The sequence below is a fragment of the Callospermophilus lateralis genome, chromosome 10, assembly GCF_048772815.1.
Source record: "Callospermophilus lateralis isolate mCalLat2 chromosome 10, mCalLat2.hap1, whole genome shotgun sequence".
Lineage (NCBI taxonomy): Eukaryota > Metazoa > Chordata > Mammalia > Rodentia > Sciuridae > Callospermophilus > Callospermophilus lateralis.
The window spans coordinates 94,008,372-94,022,445 of record NC_135314.1 but is presented as its reverse complement, the minus strand read 5'-3'; the positions used below and the strand labels follow the sequence as shown (position 1 = coordinate 94,022,445).

Here is a 14,074-nt window from a genome sequence, read left to right as displayed (position 1 = left end):
TTATCCTTCCCATGGAGAATCTTATGGCTTGCTTTATCGATAAACACAGAGGTGGCCCCAGTCCACGAATTCAGTCTCCAGGAGAGAGCTGTGCACTCCAGGAGAGAGTACATCACTCACACCAACTCCTGGGAGACATTCTGGCCTTGCTAAACTACGCCGAACTGTGAGTGAACCAGGACAAGTCCTTTGCCTTTCTAGCCTAATGCCAAATCTGGAAATAGGTCTTCCTTATCTCTTTCTTACACTCTACTCTGGACCTTTGCGGTCGTATCATATTGATGACAAAAAGAAGTAAGGACAGGTGAATTGTTAAATCCCCAAACAAGGTTTGACTTATCTCCCCACCTCCAAGCCTTTCCAGGGCAGGGGACCCCTCCCAAAGGCAGACCTCATACTTATCCATATCAGTATTTCAAGAGAATGAAGTTATGGACACTTAAGAACTGAGGGGGACTGGAGAGAGGGAGGGAATCCAAATAGTCCTTCATGCTGGAGCAGGGGCTTTTGCTTGTTTCTGATCCACTAGAAGCTGCAGCTCCCAGCAACACACCCATATAGTGCCCTCTGTCTATGATCCTGAAGGACAAATGAGATTGTACTGAGAGGGAGAAGATGGGAGAGGGAGGGAGAAGCTGTATTTGAACTCTCCCAGAAGTCAGCTTGTGCCACAGACACCTTGTAAACGGCAAATAAGTCTTGGCTTTATTTTAGCTGCTCTTAAATTTCGTAGATGAGATAGGATTTGGTGTACAGTGGGGATAAAGAGAGACTCAAGAGTCCAACTGCTTCAACTTAAATCCTGTTTTACTATTAACTAATTGAGTGAGCTTTACAAAATGCCTAACTCCCTGTGACTCAATCTCCTTATTTTAAAAATGGTGGTATTAATAGTAGAGTTTAGAATGGTAAAAATATTGGGGAGGAGTGTGTATGACAGGTTACACAACTAGACACATCCACAATTATAGGCAAGACTTCAACACTTCACTTTCAGTAGTAAATGGAAAAAGTAGACAAAACAATCATCAGTAATAGTGTAGGAGACCTGAACAACATTATCAAACAATTTGTCCTGATTGACTTTCATAGAACTCTACCCCACAGCACAGACTATTCAACTAGATTCTCCACCAGGGGATCTAGTGCCAAAGTAAAAATTTCCTTGGCATCTAATTTCTAACATCATAAAAATTGACATTTTATACAGTTGGAGAACCAGTAGGACTATGGTTCTTATTGCACAGTTTACACAGCTCATCTTCATTTTTTCTTTTGGTAGTTCCAAGTGTACATCATTTAGACACTTTCACCACCCAGGAAGTAGTGAGTGAGGGACGTGTTCCTCGTTCATCTCTCTCTTGCTCCTTCCCCTGGCTCAAGGGATGGGCAAAGGAGGATGACAGAGATGGACAGGTGAATTTGAGGATGAGTACTGAATTTTGAAAAACATTTATATGTATGTTGTTATCTGACAATAATAATAACATGGGAGGAGAGGCTAGGTCTTTGGCCATGCTGTTATACTACTGTTATGCTATTATGTAATTTGGCTCTGAATCATCTGCTTTGCTCTTGGAAACCATCATCATCTGTTTCATATTCCATCAAAATTGCATTAGGTGATGCTAATTAAAGCATACAAGATTAGTTTCCCTGTGTGCAAAATAGGCACTTTAGCACCAATAATTGGACAGTGCAGATCCTATACATAAGAAAAACATATGTACACACACACACAAGCAGATAAAGGAATCTATACTGGGGTGGATGCATCATTGTCCTAACTTCCCTGAGTTCTTGCTTGCTGAGGCCCTTCCGCTGAGATAGATGTGCTTTTGTAAGGTAGAATTGGGGAATGAGTAAATAAGAACAGGTTTATTTGCTTTTATCATCACAGCATCCTACATGTCAGTCAATACAAGAAAATGCTAATGAAAACAAGTGCTGTGAGTTTTGGGAATTAGGACCTAAATTACTTTTAGAATTAAAAGAATCAAAGTAGGAACAGCACCAGCTACTTATTTAATGAAACAGAAGAGGTCTGGTGGAGATCATCTTGGTGCATTAGGAAAACAACCTTGGGGCTCCTGCTGACAGGACATTTTGCCCAAGAATTATTAATTATAATGCATTATTAGCTAACTGCAGGCAGCTGACATCCTTTGCATGTTAACTAAAATGCACCAGCCATTTAGCTAGTGGGGCCTGCTCAGCCTTTAAAATTGTCTTAATCATTAGTGAATTAGTTAAACTATAACATTAAGAGATAAAAATAATCACCAGTGTTTCTTGGGAACAAGTCTAAACTAGACTGGTTGTCAGAGGCTCTGAGTACAGATAGTCTTGACTGACTGTGTAGATTTATAGGTGCCAGTTGACACTCTAGACCCAACCAGCCTCACCCTGACCTCTTCAGGGCTGCTATCATGAGATCATTGGTGCAGATTTGATTCTGCTTCAGAGCTATGGTAGGATGTGAGGCAGGGAAGGTGGAGATATGGGGTTTTTATTCAATTTTCAATCATTTGGAAATTTATGTCACAGCAGATTTTTTGAAATCATATTCTTTCCAGTGCATTATTTTTTTTGGGCCATTTCACTAATTATTAATGGCTCCACCTTGGGAGGTCTGGAAATGATGCTGAAACTTAATCAAGCCTCTCTGGCTGTTTTGGAAAGAGGTTTCAAATCTCAGTTCAGAGGTTGTAAAGAAAAGCTCAAAATGTGCTTTAGGATTAACACTGGCTTTTGATGCTTGGCAGTGCCTCTCCTGTCACAAATAACCCAGATTTAATAAACAAGGCTTAATTGGTTTTGATTGATATTTTGATGAATGACCATGGCAGAAAACATGGGGGAAAAAACACTTCTTAAGTGACCCGAGAAGTCATTATATCAGAACTTTAAAAAATATTAGAATTTACTTTTTAAAATTTACAAACAGGGGCTGGGTTATATATAGCTCAGCGGTAGAGCACTTGCCTCTGATGTATGGAGGCACTGGGTTCGGTCCTCAGCACCACATAAAAATAAATAGATAAATAAATAAAAGATGTTGTGTCCATCTGCAACTAAAAAATGTTTTTTAAAAACTTACAAAAAATGAATTGCATAAATTTGTATGCTATACATGCATATGATAAAACTGAGTTTAGCCAGGTGCATGGCTCACTCCTATAATCCTAGCAGCTTGGGAGGCTGAGGCAGGAGGATCTCAAGTTCAAAGTCAGCCTCAGCAAACTTAGCAAGGCACTTAGCAATTCAGTGAGACCTTGTCTCTAAATAAAATATTTAAAAATAGGGGCTAGTGATGTGGCTCAGTGGTTAAGCACCGCTGGGTTCAATCCTCACTACCAAAAAAAAAAAAAAAACAACAAAACACACACACAAACTGAGTTTAAATGTAATGTAGACAAGTAAACTATCTCCACAATTAAGACAAAGAAAAGTTCTATTACTGCCTAAAATTAATTTTTGCTGTTTTTTTGTAAGTTGTCTTCAACTCCTTGCAAGGACTGCTCTGAAACTAGTTCTAAACTTTTCCCTTTCATTGACATGCCAGTCAATGAAATTGAACTAGGTAGCCTTTTCAGTCTGGCTCCCTTCACTTTGCATCATACATTTGTGATTTCTCCATCTCCTTGCATGAATCAGTTCTTTTTTAATGCAGAGAGTATTCTATTGTTTATTTATCCATTCATCAGTTGAATGACATGGGTGGAAAAAGTCATGATGTATTTGCATATCAGTTTATATGTAAACGTAAGTTTTTATTTTTCTTGAGTAAATATGTACATGTGAGATTCTTGTTCTTATGGTTAAGTGTATATTGAAAACTTTAGAAGAAAATGCCAAACTATTTTCTAAAAGGGTTCTATCATTGTACATTCCCACCAGCTATGAATGCAGTTCCAGTTATTCTCTATTCTTACTAGCCCTTGTTATTGTCAGGCATCATTTTGTTATTGGATTTCTAGTAAAATTTTTTATAGTTAAAATATATACTTTTTATTATTTCAATTATTTGACATTTGTTAATATATGTTCCATGACCCAGAACATGATCTTTCTTGGCAAATGCTTTCTATGTGTTCCATTGAAAAGAATATGTATTCTGCTATTGAAGGGGAGAGTGCTCTAAAAATATCAATTAGGTTAATTTGTTTGTTGTTTAGGTCTTGTATGTCCTTGATAATTTTTCATCTACTTGTTCTACAGATTACTGAGCAAGGGATGTTGAAGTCTTTGAGTATGGTTGTGGATTTACCTATTTTTTCCCTTTCATTTCTGTTTTTCTTCATGTATTCTGAAACTCTGTTGCTGGATACATACATATTTAAGATTGTTATATCATCTTGTTTAATTGATCTTTTAATTATATAATTTTTTTCTTCATACTGTCCTCCATAGTATTCCTTGTTCTGAAGACTGAGTTATGTAGTAATATAATCCCTCATATGCCACCTTCTCTTCCTCCTTTTAAAAAATGTTTACATAATATATTTTTCAATCCTATTATTTTTAACTCATCTACATCTTTATAATAAAGTTATTATATTAGAAAAAATAAAGGTAGATGCCTACTTCACACCAATAAAAACAATTATTTGCAAAAGGAGAAAGTGCTACGTTTACATATGTATCAGGTAAAATTAATTTTATCAAGATTCAAAATACAGACTTTTCATCTATTATATACTAATAATAATCATAGATGCTAACTCAATTCAGAGAAAAATGGTTAAACATTTTGACTTTTGTAGGTACAAGAAATTTTAAAAATTAAAGTATTTTTGTTGTAGGTGTTTATAATGAGCAAAAAATTTTAAAGCTTATATATTTTTTACTTTGGGATAAAATTCTTTGAGGGAAATGTAATGATATTATGAGAATAAGAAAGAAATAAAGTAAAATTTCTGTTAAAGCAAGTTTATATATATTCATATGTATATAAAAGCTTTTGTATATAAAAAGCTTATATGTATATATCTACATTATATTAAAAAACTTGTTTATTTTTTAATGATTAAAGGTAACAAATTACTATAATATTTAAATTCCATTGGATAGCTAGAGCTCAGTAATTTTTAATGTTATTATATACTAAATTCTAAAAAATTATACCCTTTTTCATCATATATAAATATATAATGAAAATTTTGGATGTCAATTTAAAATTTTGAAAACAATGGACTTTTCTATCCTCTGCTATACTATTTATAGTATACTATTTATTTATAAATGTTTTTTAAATATTTTTTCCTTTTTTGAGAATGCACGTAATTGAGAGTAAAGACCATGTTTCCTAATCTTTTAACCAAATAGCTGCTAGTTTATAATAGGAGCTTAGTTAAGATAAACTGAATTAAATTATTTTTATTTTCATTAAAAGGAGTTATTCATTCTTTTTCAACTCTTCATAGCCTTAAGTTAGGTTTTTTTTTTTTTTTTTTTTACTACCGATAACAAAACAACTACCAAATGGAACTAAAATTTGGGCTTATCCCTGAAATGAGAATAAGGAAAATACTGCAAGAAAGAAACAAATAGTAAACCAATACCAATTTTAAATAATATGGTTATTTTCAGCCAGGTGTAGTAGCACATATCTGAGTTCAAAGCCAGCCTCAGCAACCAGGAGGCGCTAAGCAACTCAGTGAGACCCTGTCTCTAAAAAAAAAAAAAAAAAAAAAAAATAGGACTGGGGATGTGGCTTAGTGGTTGAGTGTCCCTGGGTTCAATCCCCAGCACCACCTCCCCCCGCCCTCTCTCTCTATATATATATATGAATAAAACACGTTTATTGACCCAAAACAGTAGTGTTTCATAATCCTTTTTAAAACACACCTTGAACTGGGGTTGTGGCTCAGAGGTAGAGTGCTCACCTAGCATGTGTGAGACACTGGGTTCAATCCTCAGCACCACATAAAGTAAAATATAACTAAAAAATGAATATTAAAAAAACCCACAGCAAATTGTGTTCAGAGTGGTTGGCAAATAAACTTTTTCTCCTTGGGTTTCTAATGTAGAATTTTAATGAAAAAATTACACACACACACACACACACACACATACACACACATACACACACATACACAATACATACACACACTACCCACACACATATATTTTAGCTTTCTACACTGCAACTTTGCTTAAGACACTGTAAGCACAAATGTTGCCTAACATTGTTTTATTTGCTGCGTATATAATAATTAAGTAGCAATAAGGAATAGTTTACGCATGTATGCTGGTTTACATGTCAATAGCACTTTTACAATTTTTGAGAATCATCAACAGGTTTAGTCTTTTCCTGTGATCATAATAGTATTAAATTTAATTTAAATGTGATATAGAACATTTTGTTTTGTGTTTAATATTATCCAGAGAAATAATATTACATATATACTGCTTAGAAATAACATAACTTAGACAAAAGCAAATGTTAAAAATAAAATAAAAACTCTTAAAGCCTTACTAGGAAATGTTAAGTTTAGGTTTAGAAATTAGAAAGATGAATATCACCCCTGGTTCTTACCATTTTCTTGTTTTGAAATTATTCAAGTAAGAAAATATTATCTTTAACTTATAAAACTCCTTTTAGTCAAAAGAAAAATTTTAATTCTCATATATGATAACCCTTTATCCATCAGTATTTCTGTGAATACTAAATCTAGGTAACACTTATTGAGCACCTCCTTTAATCCAGGCACTGTGCTTAGCACTTGATATTTAATCCTCATGGCAATTCTCTGAGGTAGGTAACATCATTGTGCCCACCTTCCAAGCACCTGGTTCATGGAAGGCAATAGACACAGATGGGACACTAATACCCTGGTCTTCCTGAATTCGCCCTTAGGATGCAAATCTTTGAGATGGAGGAACTGGACCATGTCTGATTGTATCTTAGCGTTCACTGCAGTGTGATAGTGTAGAGGAAAGCAGGGAGTAGGAAGTTTGACGGCCTAGTCCTGGGTGCAAGAACTAGACGCAGCCAGTGAATGGATAGACCAGAAAGTGTGATCATGCTTCACAGAAGCTAAGAGAAAAGTTGCATTTGTAAGGAACTTAGAACATAAAATACCTTCCATAAAAATAATACTTGGATCTTATAAAAAAAGATACTTGTAAATGTTCAAATTCATATCTCATTTTCCTGGGGCTAAATCTAGATATCACCTGTTTTATTATTTACTATGGAGTATACCGTGAAGACCTAGGGATTTTTATTATGTTAAGCTGGTTTTTGGGTCCTCCTATAAAGTTTTATTAGCGGCCTATTTCCCCTTAATATTTATTATTGGTGGATTCTGTATCCTTAGATTAAAAATATATGTTTTCTCTAAATTGTATCTCTATTGATCATATACAGGTATTTTTCCTTGTCATTATTTTCTAAACAACATAGTATAATAACTGGATATGTAGTATTTACATTGTCTTTTAAGTAATTTAGAGGTGATTTAAAGTTTATTAAGAGGATGTGTGTAGGTTTTATTCAGATACTACACCATTTTATCCAAAGGATCTGAGCATCTGCAGATTGTGGTATCTGCAGGGGTGGGATGGAGTTTGGGAACCAGTCCCTCATGGATACAAGGTACAATAATATCTGCCAGGAAACAATTATGGAGAGGAAACACAGTTAGGTATTTCTATTTCTCTGAGGCAGAAAACTTCAGAATCTGAATATCTGTTTTTTGTGTGTCAGTCAAAATAACTAATTAGAACTTAAAAGTAGTCTTTGTAATTCTTTTTTTAAAAACCTTTTACTGCTTTATTCTCTGAGTAAATGAAATCAGGAATCATGATTTGATATAAATCACATCCATCCCTTATAAAGATACTAAACTCCTTTATCATTGCAATTTTGAATTTTCCAAAGGCCATCAGCAACCTGAGGTAGAAGACAGAAGCCACCAATGAACATTTTCCTGCTCTTGCCCTATTCAGAGTCTCTGCATTGTCGTTCAGAGTCCAGCTCATTTTGACTGCTTCCTAAAGTCCTAAGTGAAAATAGTTTCTTTTTCTTTTTCTTTTTTTTCCCCAAATTGGCCCAAAAGGAAAAAAATTGAAGTGAGAAGAAATAATTTCATCTTGTTTGAATTGCCAAGTTACATACACGTGAACAACTTCCATCAAGGGGGAAGTAACAGAACAACAACAAAAAAAAATAACAAAAAAGAAAGAAAAATATTCAGTGGGGTTCTTTCTCTCTTAAGTACTTTATAAAAAGTGCTTTTCTTCAATGCACATTAAAGTAAACATAAAGAGATTATTCAGTATCCCATTTTATGGGGAAAACAGTTTGGAGGTATTTTAGTTCCCACAAACTCTTTAGTATCCATCAGAAGTGTGCTTCCATAATTGTAAAATTCACAGTAAGCTGAAGTTTGTTTAATCATTGTTCCTTTTCAATTTGCCAAAAAGGTCAAAGCACTCAGAACCGTGCCTGCACATTTGTAGCATACAACACAGAGCAGTAGAATAGAGTAGACGGGATCTGTTAATTATTCAGACAAAGAAGGAAAAGTCAAATGGGGATGATTGTCCTGTGTTAGGGAACTCATTGTTTCCAAGAAAATTAAATAGGGAATTTGATCAAATCTGAAACTGAAAATTCATGAAGTTTCAGAAGCCCACCCTTAGGAAGTTTTCAACTTATTTTGAGACATACTAATTCAGAAAATATTTTTTAAAAGAGCGATCCTCTCCTTGATTTTCCTAAGTAAGGTTGATCCAACTTGTTAGAGATATGAGAAATACATAAAATGCCTGACTCGTGATTGAGAGTATTTTATAACAGCTCAAACAACCAGGCTATACTCAATTTAAAAGTAAAACAAAAGAATTGAACCTGCAAGAAATTAACATGGATTTGAAATAGATGTTAATAATAACTGATAATCCAGGGTATATAACCGGTTAAAATTTTTTGAATGTTCAACTTTGCAAAAAGCCATTTGGTCATCAAAGGAACTAAAATGATTTTTTCTGAGTACTAAATTAAGCTTTTTCTTCATAAACATATTTTAATGTACCCAAAATATCCCATATGAAAATACAGAAAAAAATAGTATTTTAAGCAAAATAGAAGTTCAAATACACAAGAAAGAAGCTGACTGAGAGAAATGAAAGTTAATTTAACATGAATCATACTTCCACTACCTGTAACTCCCTTAGAATGAGATTAGTAAGAAAATTCCAGTTTAATCAGATTTAAATATATAAATGTCAGTTGTATCCTTGGTCTTCTAGTCCTGTGCTTCGTGAAGCAATAATATCATACCTTAAAAGCCTTTCAATTTTAAGGAAGCATTATTATATAAAAAAATAGGGGTCAGAAGATTAGGACATACTTGCTTTTGACAGTAGCAAAATGAGCTACCCTTTTTGGTTTACTTACTTACAGTTTTCCCATCAAAAATATATTCTTTAAATTATAAAAATACTTTCTGTGGTAATATTTGTTGACACATTTCTGATCACAGTCTACCAAACTCTAAAAAAAAATAAAGCGTACTTGAAGATGTAGATACAAAATTCTCAAGGAGTCACTTAAAAACAGTTTCCTTCCTGTTCATATAAAAAAGCAGTCATCTTTACGCAGTCTCTGTAGCTCCAAGGAATTCCATTTCTACAGCCGCTTTTGGCCTTCGGGCTGAGCCACTCTTCTTTCTAAATTCTGCAGCGATTTCCTCAAAAGACTTTCCCTTGGTTTCTGGAACTTTAAAAAACGTAAACACTATAAAGGCCAGGACCACCCCAGCAAAGAGGAAAAACACATAAGGTCCACAGAAGTCCTGGATGAAGAACAAACACAGAGCTCCAATTAGCAGCGGTTTGACCCATCTCCTGCTCGGTAAATTTGCACCGCATCAGGCTACTTACCGCAATGTACTGGAAACACAAAGCTATAAGGAAATTGCAGAACCAGTTGCTGAATGCAGCTAGTGCTAAAGCGGTGGGGCGTGGTCCTTGACTGAAAAACTCAGCCACCATGAACCAGGGGATGGGGCCTGGTCCAATTTCAAAGAAACTGACAAAGAGGAAGATGGCCGTCATGCTCATGTAACTCATCCAAGCAAACTTATCCTGAAGAAAAAAGCAAAATAAGAACAAAAGTGGGGCTGGGCTCACTGGCTGCTGTTTCCTTTAGCTAGGTGACCCCTCTGAGTTCAGAGGTGGACACAGCTCTCTTCCTAATGTGTTTATGTTCTGTTAAGTACAAAATATTCTAGTCTCAGACTATTCTAGTCTGAGACTAGAATATTTTTGTCTGGATAGTCCTTATATTAAGGCAAATCATGTAGATTTAGAGTTTTTGTTTTTGTTTTTTTTTTTTTTTGGTACAGAGCATTGAACCCAGGTGCCCTTAATCTCTGAGCCACACCTCAAGCCCTTTTTATTTTTTAAAATTTTGAGATAGGGTATTGTTAAGTTGCTAGGGCCTCACTAAATTGCCGAGGCTGGCTTTGAACTTGCAATCCTCCTGCCTCAGACTCCCTAGTGCAGGCGTGTGCCACTGCACTGGCTGGATTAGATTTATTTATTTTTTTTAGTTGTAGATGGACACAATACATTTATTTATTTATCTTTATGTGTTGCTAAGGATCAAACCCAGGGTCTCACACATGCTGGGTGAGTGCTCTACCACTGAGCCACAACCCCAGCCCCTGGATTAGATTTTTTATTTGATCCTTACTTGCTCTTTCCTATGAAAGATCCAATATCCTTTGCTCCTAATTATACCAAAGTAACTAGGCAAGGTATATTTTTCTTGTGAAGTGGTGGATGAGGACCCTGAGTTGGGAGAGCTTCAAATACTCACCAGAGAGGCACAGGCAGCCAGGTGCAGAGCTAGAATTTGAATCTCATTGGAGCTGACTCTAAAGCCTATGCCCTAACCACATGACCACACTGCCTCCCTGGAAAACAAGTGTAAGTGACACACTGATATTTAGTCTAAGGTGAAGAAATGAGTTCCCCATTTAGTCTTATTTTATTATGTGTGGTCCCTCTGGCTTTATTCCATAAACCATTCTGAAATGTTTTTGACATTGAAAGCACTTTAGCCTGGAACACAGAGATGTTATTTTATGGTAACCAAACATTTATCCAGACACCAAAACTCACCAGAAGAACAAGTCCCAGTGACATGAAGATGGTACAGAAAAACATCCCACTCATTCCAATTAGAAACAGAGAGCGCCGCCCTGCCTTCTCCACAAGCAATACCTAGGAAAGTTTTGGAAAATATTATCTTAGTTTTGTGAGTCACAAAATCTTGCCTTTAAATCAACTTTATTGCAAGAGAGGTCATTTTAATTTATACAGTAGGGGAGGAGGCAGTGCTGTTATTCCATTTTATAGATGTGAGACTGAGGCAGGAAGGGACTCTGGCCTCAGGTGGCAGAATTGACTCAGTGAACAGGGATAATTAACAGATATCTGTTTAATTTGTTTATATTGATTTAAATAGGCCATTCTAGAGATAGAACCATAGTGTTACCACCTCTCTAGGATTATCCCCTTGAGTACAAGAGTCAGAGGCTGTACAGCTTGCATCTCTCCCAATAGATTACCTGTACATTTAAAATGTGAAAGACCTACATTAAAAAGTGACATTAATTTCTCTCCTGGTGATTAAGTTACTGTTGCAAATGAAACAGGACAGCTGCTCAGGTATCAACTTTTCTCATCCAACTTTCTCATTGCTTAATAAAGTCAAATTATGACCACTCACCTGGCAACATACAGAATTTGATCATTGTACCAAAATAGACAGGTCTGCATTTTTCTGGTGCACTTAAATGTACCTGGTATTGGAAGTGAACTATGCATTTAAAGAGAGAAAATTTTAAGGCAAAGGGTTAGAGTGCTTTTCTATTCTAATTGAGAAAATATGTCACTGATTCCTTTGAGTCTGGGTACCTTTGCATTAATGGTTAAGATTTACAATGAACCAAGACCAACATTTGTTGAATATGCTCTTGCCTCCATGATCCATGGAATACTACCAAAGCTGGTAACATGCACACTCACTCACACACAAACACACCTGTCACAATTTCTCATCTTGGTGAGTAAATCAGTTAGTTTCATCATTCTATCAATAAATTAATAGCAATACAAAATGCTTAGTATGGTGAGCTCTAGCTCTGAAAATACCTGAGAAGCATTTCTTTTCTTTACACCTACAGTGAAAACCCTTTTCATCTAAGAGACACATGCATGTCAGAACTTCAAATCACTTCAGATATGATGATAAGCAAAGGGCCCACATTTAAGTATTAAGGAAGAAGTAGAAAAACAAACCTTTCTCAAATTCATCAAATATCAGTATACATTTTGATTCTTTAATTCTGACTTTCAAAGCTGTCTTGATGATGCCATGTCAAGATACTGGGAAAAATAGAAACATTTCTTCAGGAATAAGGGCTCTTACTATATGTTTCTGCTGTTTCTAAAACAATGTGTATTTACTGGATAATAAACCCTAAAACTGTATGTCCTGAAAATTGAGTTGGATTGTCTCCTTGAGACTGGGTATTCTCTCAGGGATGCCTATGACAAGGGTGAGACATGGTCAGTAGCTGGAGACATCTGTCCCACCTAACATTCACCTTTGCCTGACTCTGTGCATCATTCACATCCCAGGTGGTACCTAGTTAGAGTTTGGTAGTCACTCCTGATGCCCCAGACCCACCCTGCTTCCCAGTTCCCTCCACATTTCTTCCTATTTTGTTTTCTGTCTCAAGATTATAGGCTGCTTTCTACCAGCTCATTAGCATAAAAGAAAACATGGAATATGGAACATAGTTCATTTTGTTATTGGGAAAATCCCTTTTTCCCAAACACTAATTCAGAAAAAAACAGATAGATTATGTTGCTTCCAGGCTGGTGAAATATTACTATATTATCAATAATATATTATCCTATTTATTTGAAAAGAATGCACAGGATTTGGTAGCATTGGTTAATTATGGGAAGAGAAACTGGGTGACTAAGTTACCCTTCTTTTTGTACTATTGAACTTTAAAATGACTTTTTAAAACAAATATAATTAAAATTTTAAAATGTTACCTGTAGGCTTGGAGAGTTAATGAAATGATTTGAACTGATTTTTTTAACAAATAATGTGTCACTCATCTGCTCAAAATTTTTACAGAATAAAAGGATGAGCTCCAGAAGTTATGTTCAAAATAATTAAGAAACTATTATAAATACAATGACTCCTCCTACACCAATGAGATTAGGTGCAAAGTGCAAAAATAAAATTTTAAAGAATGTTTCTCTCAACATCAGCCTGCACAGGACCCAGGCTCACAGTAGGACCGGGTCCATCCTGTCACTGGCAGACACCCGACAGAGCCCAGCCTCCAGCACAGGACCACACCTTCCAACCAGCAGACTAACACAGGAGATCAGGCCCAGACCAGATCTGCCCTCACAGACTGACTGAACTGACTTGACTTGCGGGGCAAGTCTGAGTTCTTCCCTACCACCACCACCTGGGAGCCCAAGCCTAACTCACTTTCATCTTGGGACACTGCAGTCATCACCATAGACTACCCCATGCAGTAGCCCCTACCGTTTTCCACAACAGAAAGGTCCTAGACACAGCTGCGACTCAGAGCAGGCATCCCAAAGAGAGTGTAAGGTTGACCCTTTCAGCCCCATCTCTGTAAGTCATTGCCTCATCTTGGGGCACCTCCACTATTATCTTGAGTTACTTTGGCTATTGCTGCCACCACCTTTAGTTGCAGTAGTATATGCTGAGGGACACCAACAGGTTCTGGAAGCCCAACATCAAAGTGAGGTACAGACAATATGCACAGATATTACAAGAATATAAGAGTAGAAACTGTAATATCTCAGATCCACACTGCAAGAAAGGAAGACACATAGACAACATGAAAAAACAAGGGAGGAAAGTTCCCCAACAAACCAGGATACTACAATAACAGAACCCATGGACACAGAAGTTGATGAAATGTCAGAGAAGGAGTCCAGAAGGTTCATAATTAAAATGATCTGTGAATTAAAGAATGACCTAAATGAGCAAATA

The 14,074-nt window shown here is 35.9% G+C and overlaps 1 protein-coding gene across 1 annotated transcript in view; it reads right to left on the bottom strand.

Annotated features, from left to right (window-relative positions):
• Positions 1-9,605: 9,605 nt before the first annotated feature.
• The window catches only part of Slc2a2 (solute carrier family 2 member 2), a 31,261-nt gene continuing 26,792 nt past the window's right edge, over positions 9,606-14,074 (bottom strand). The window contains exons 9-11 of the mRNA XM_076868577.2: positions 11,140-11,241; positions 9,895-10,098; positions 9,606-9,806 (exon numbers count right to left, since the gene is read on the bottom strand). Coding sequence (XP_076724692.2) covers positions 9,606-9,806; positions 9,895-10,098; positions 11,140-11,241 — 507 coding nt within the window. The remainder of the gene's footprint in view (positions 9,807-9,894; positions 10,099-11,139; positions 11,242-14,074) is intronic.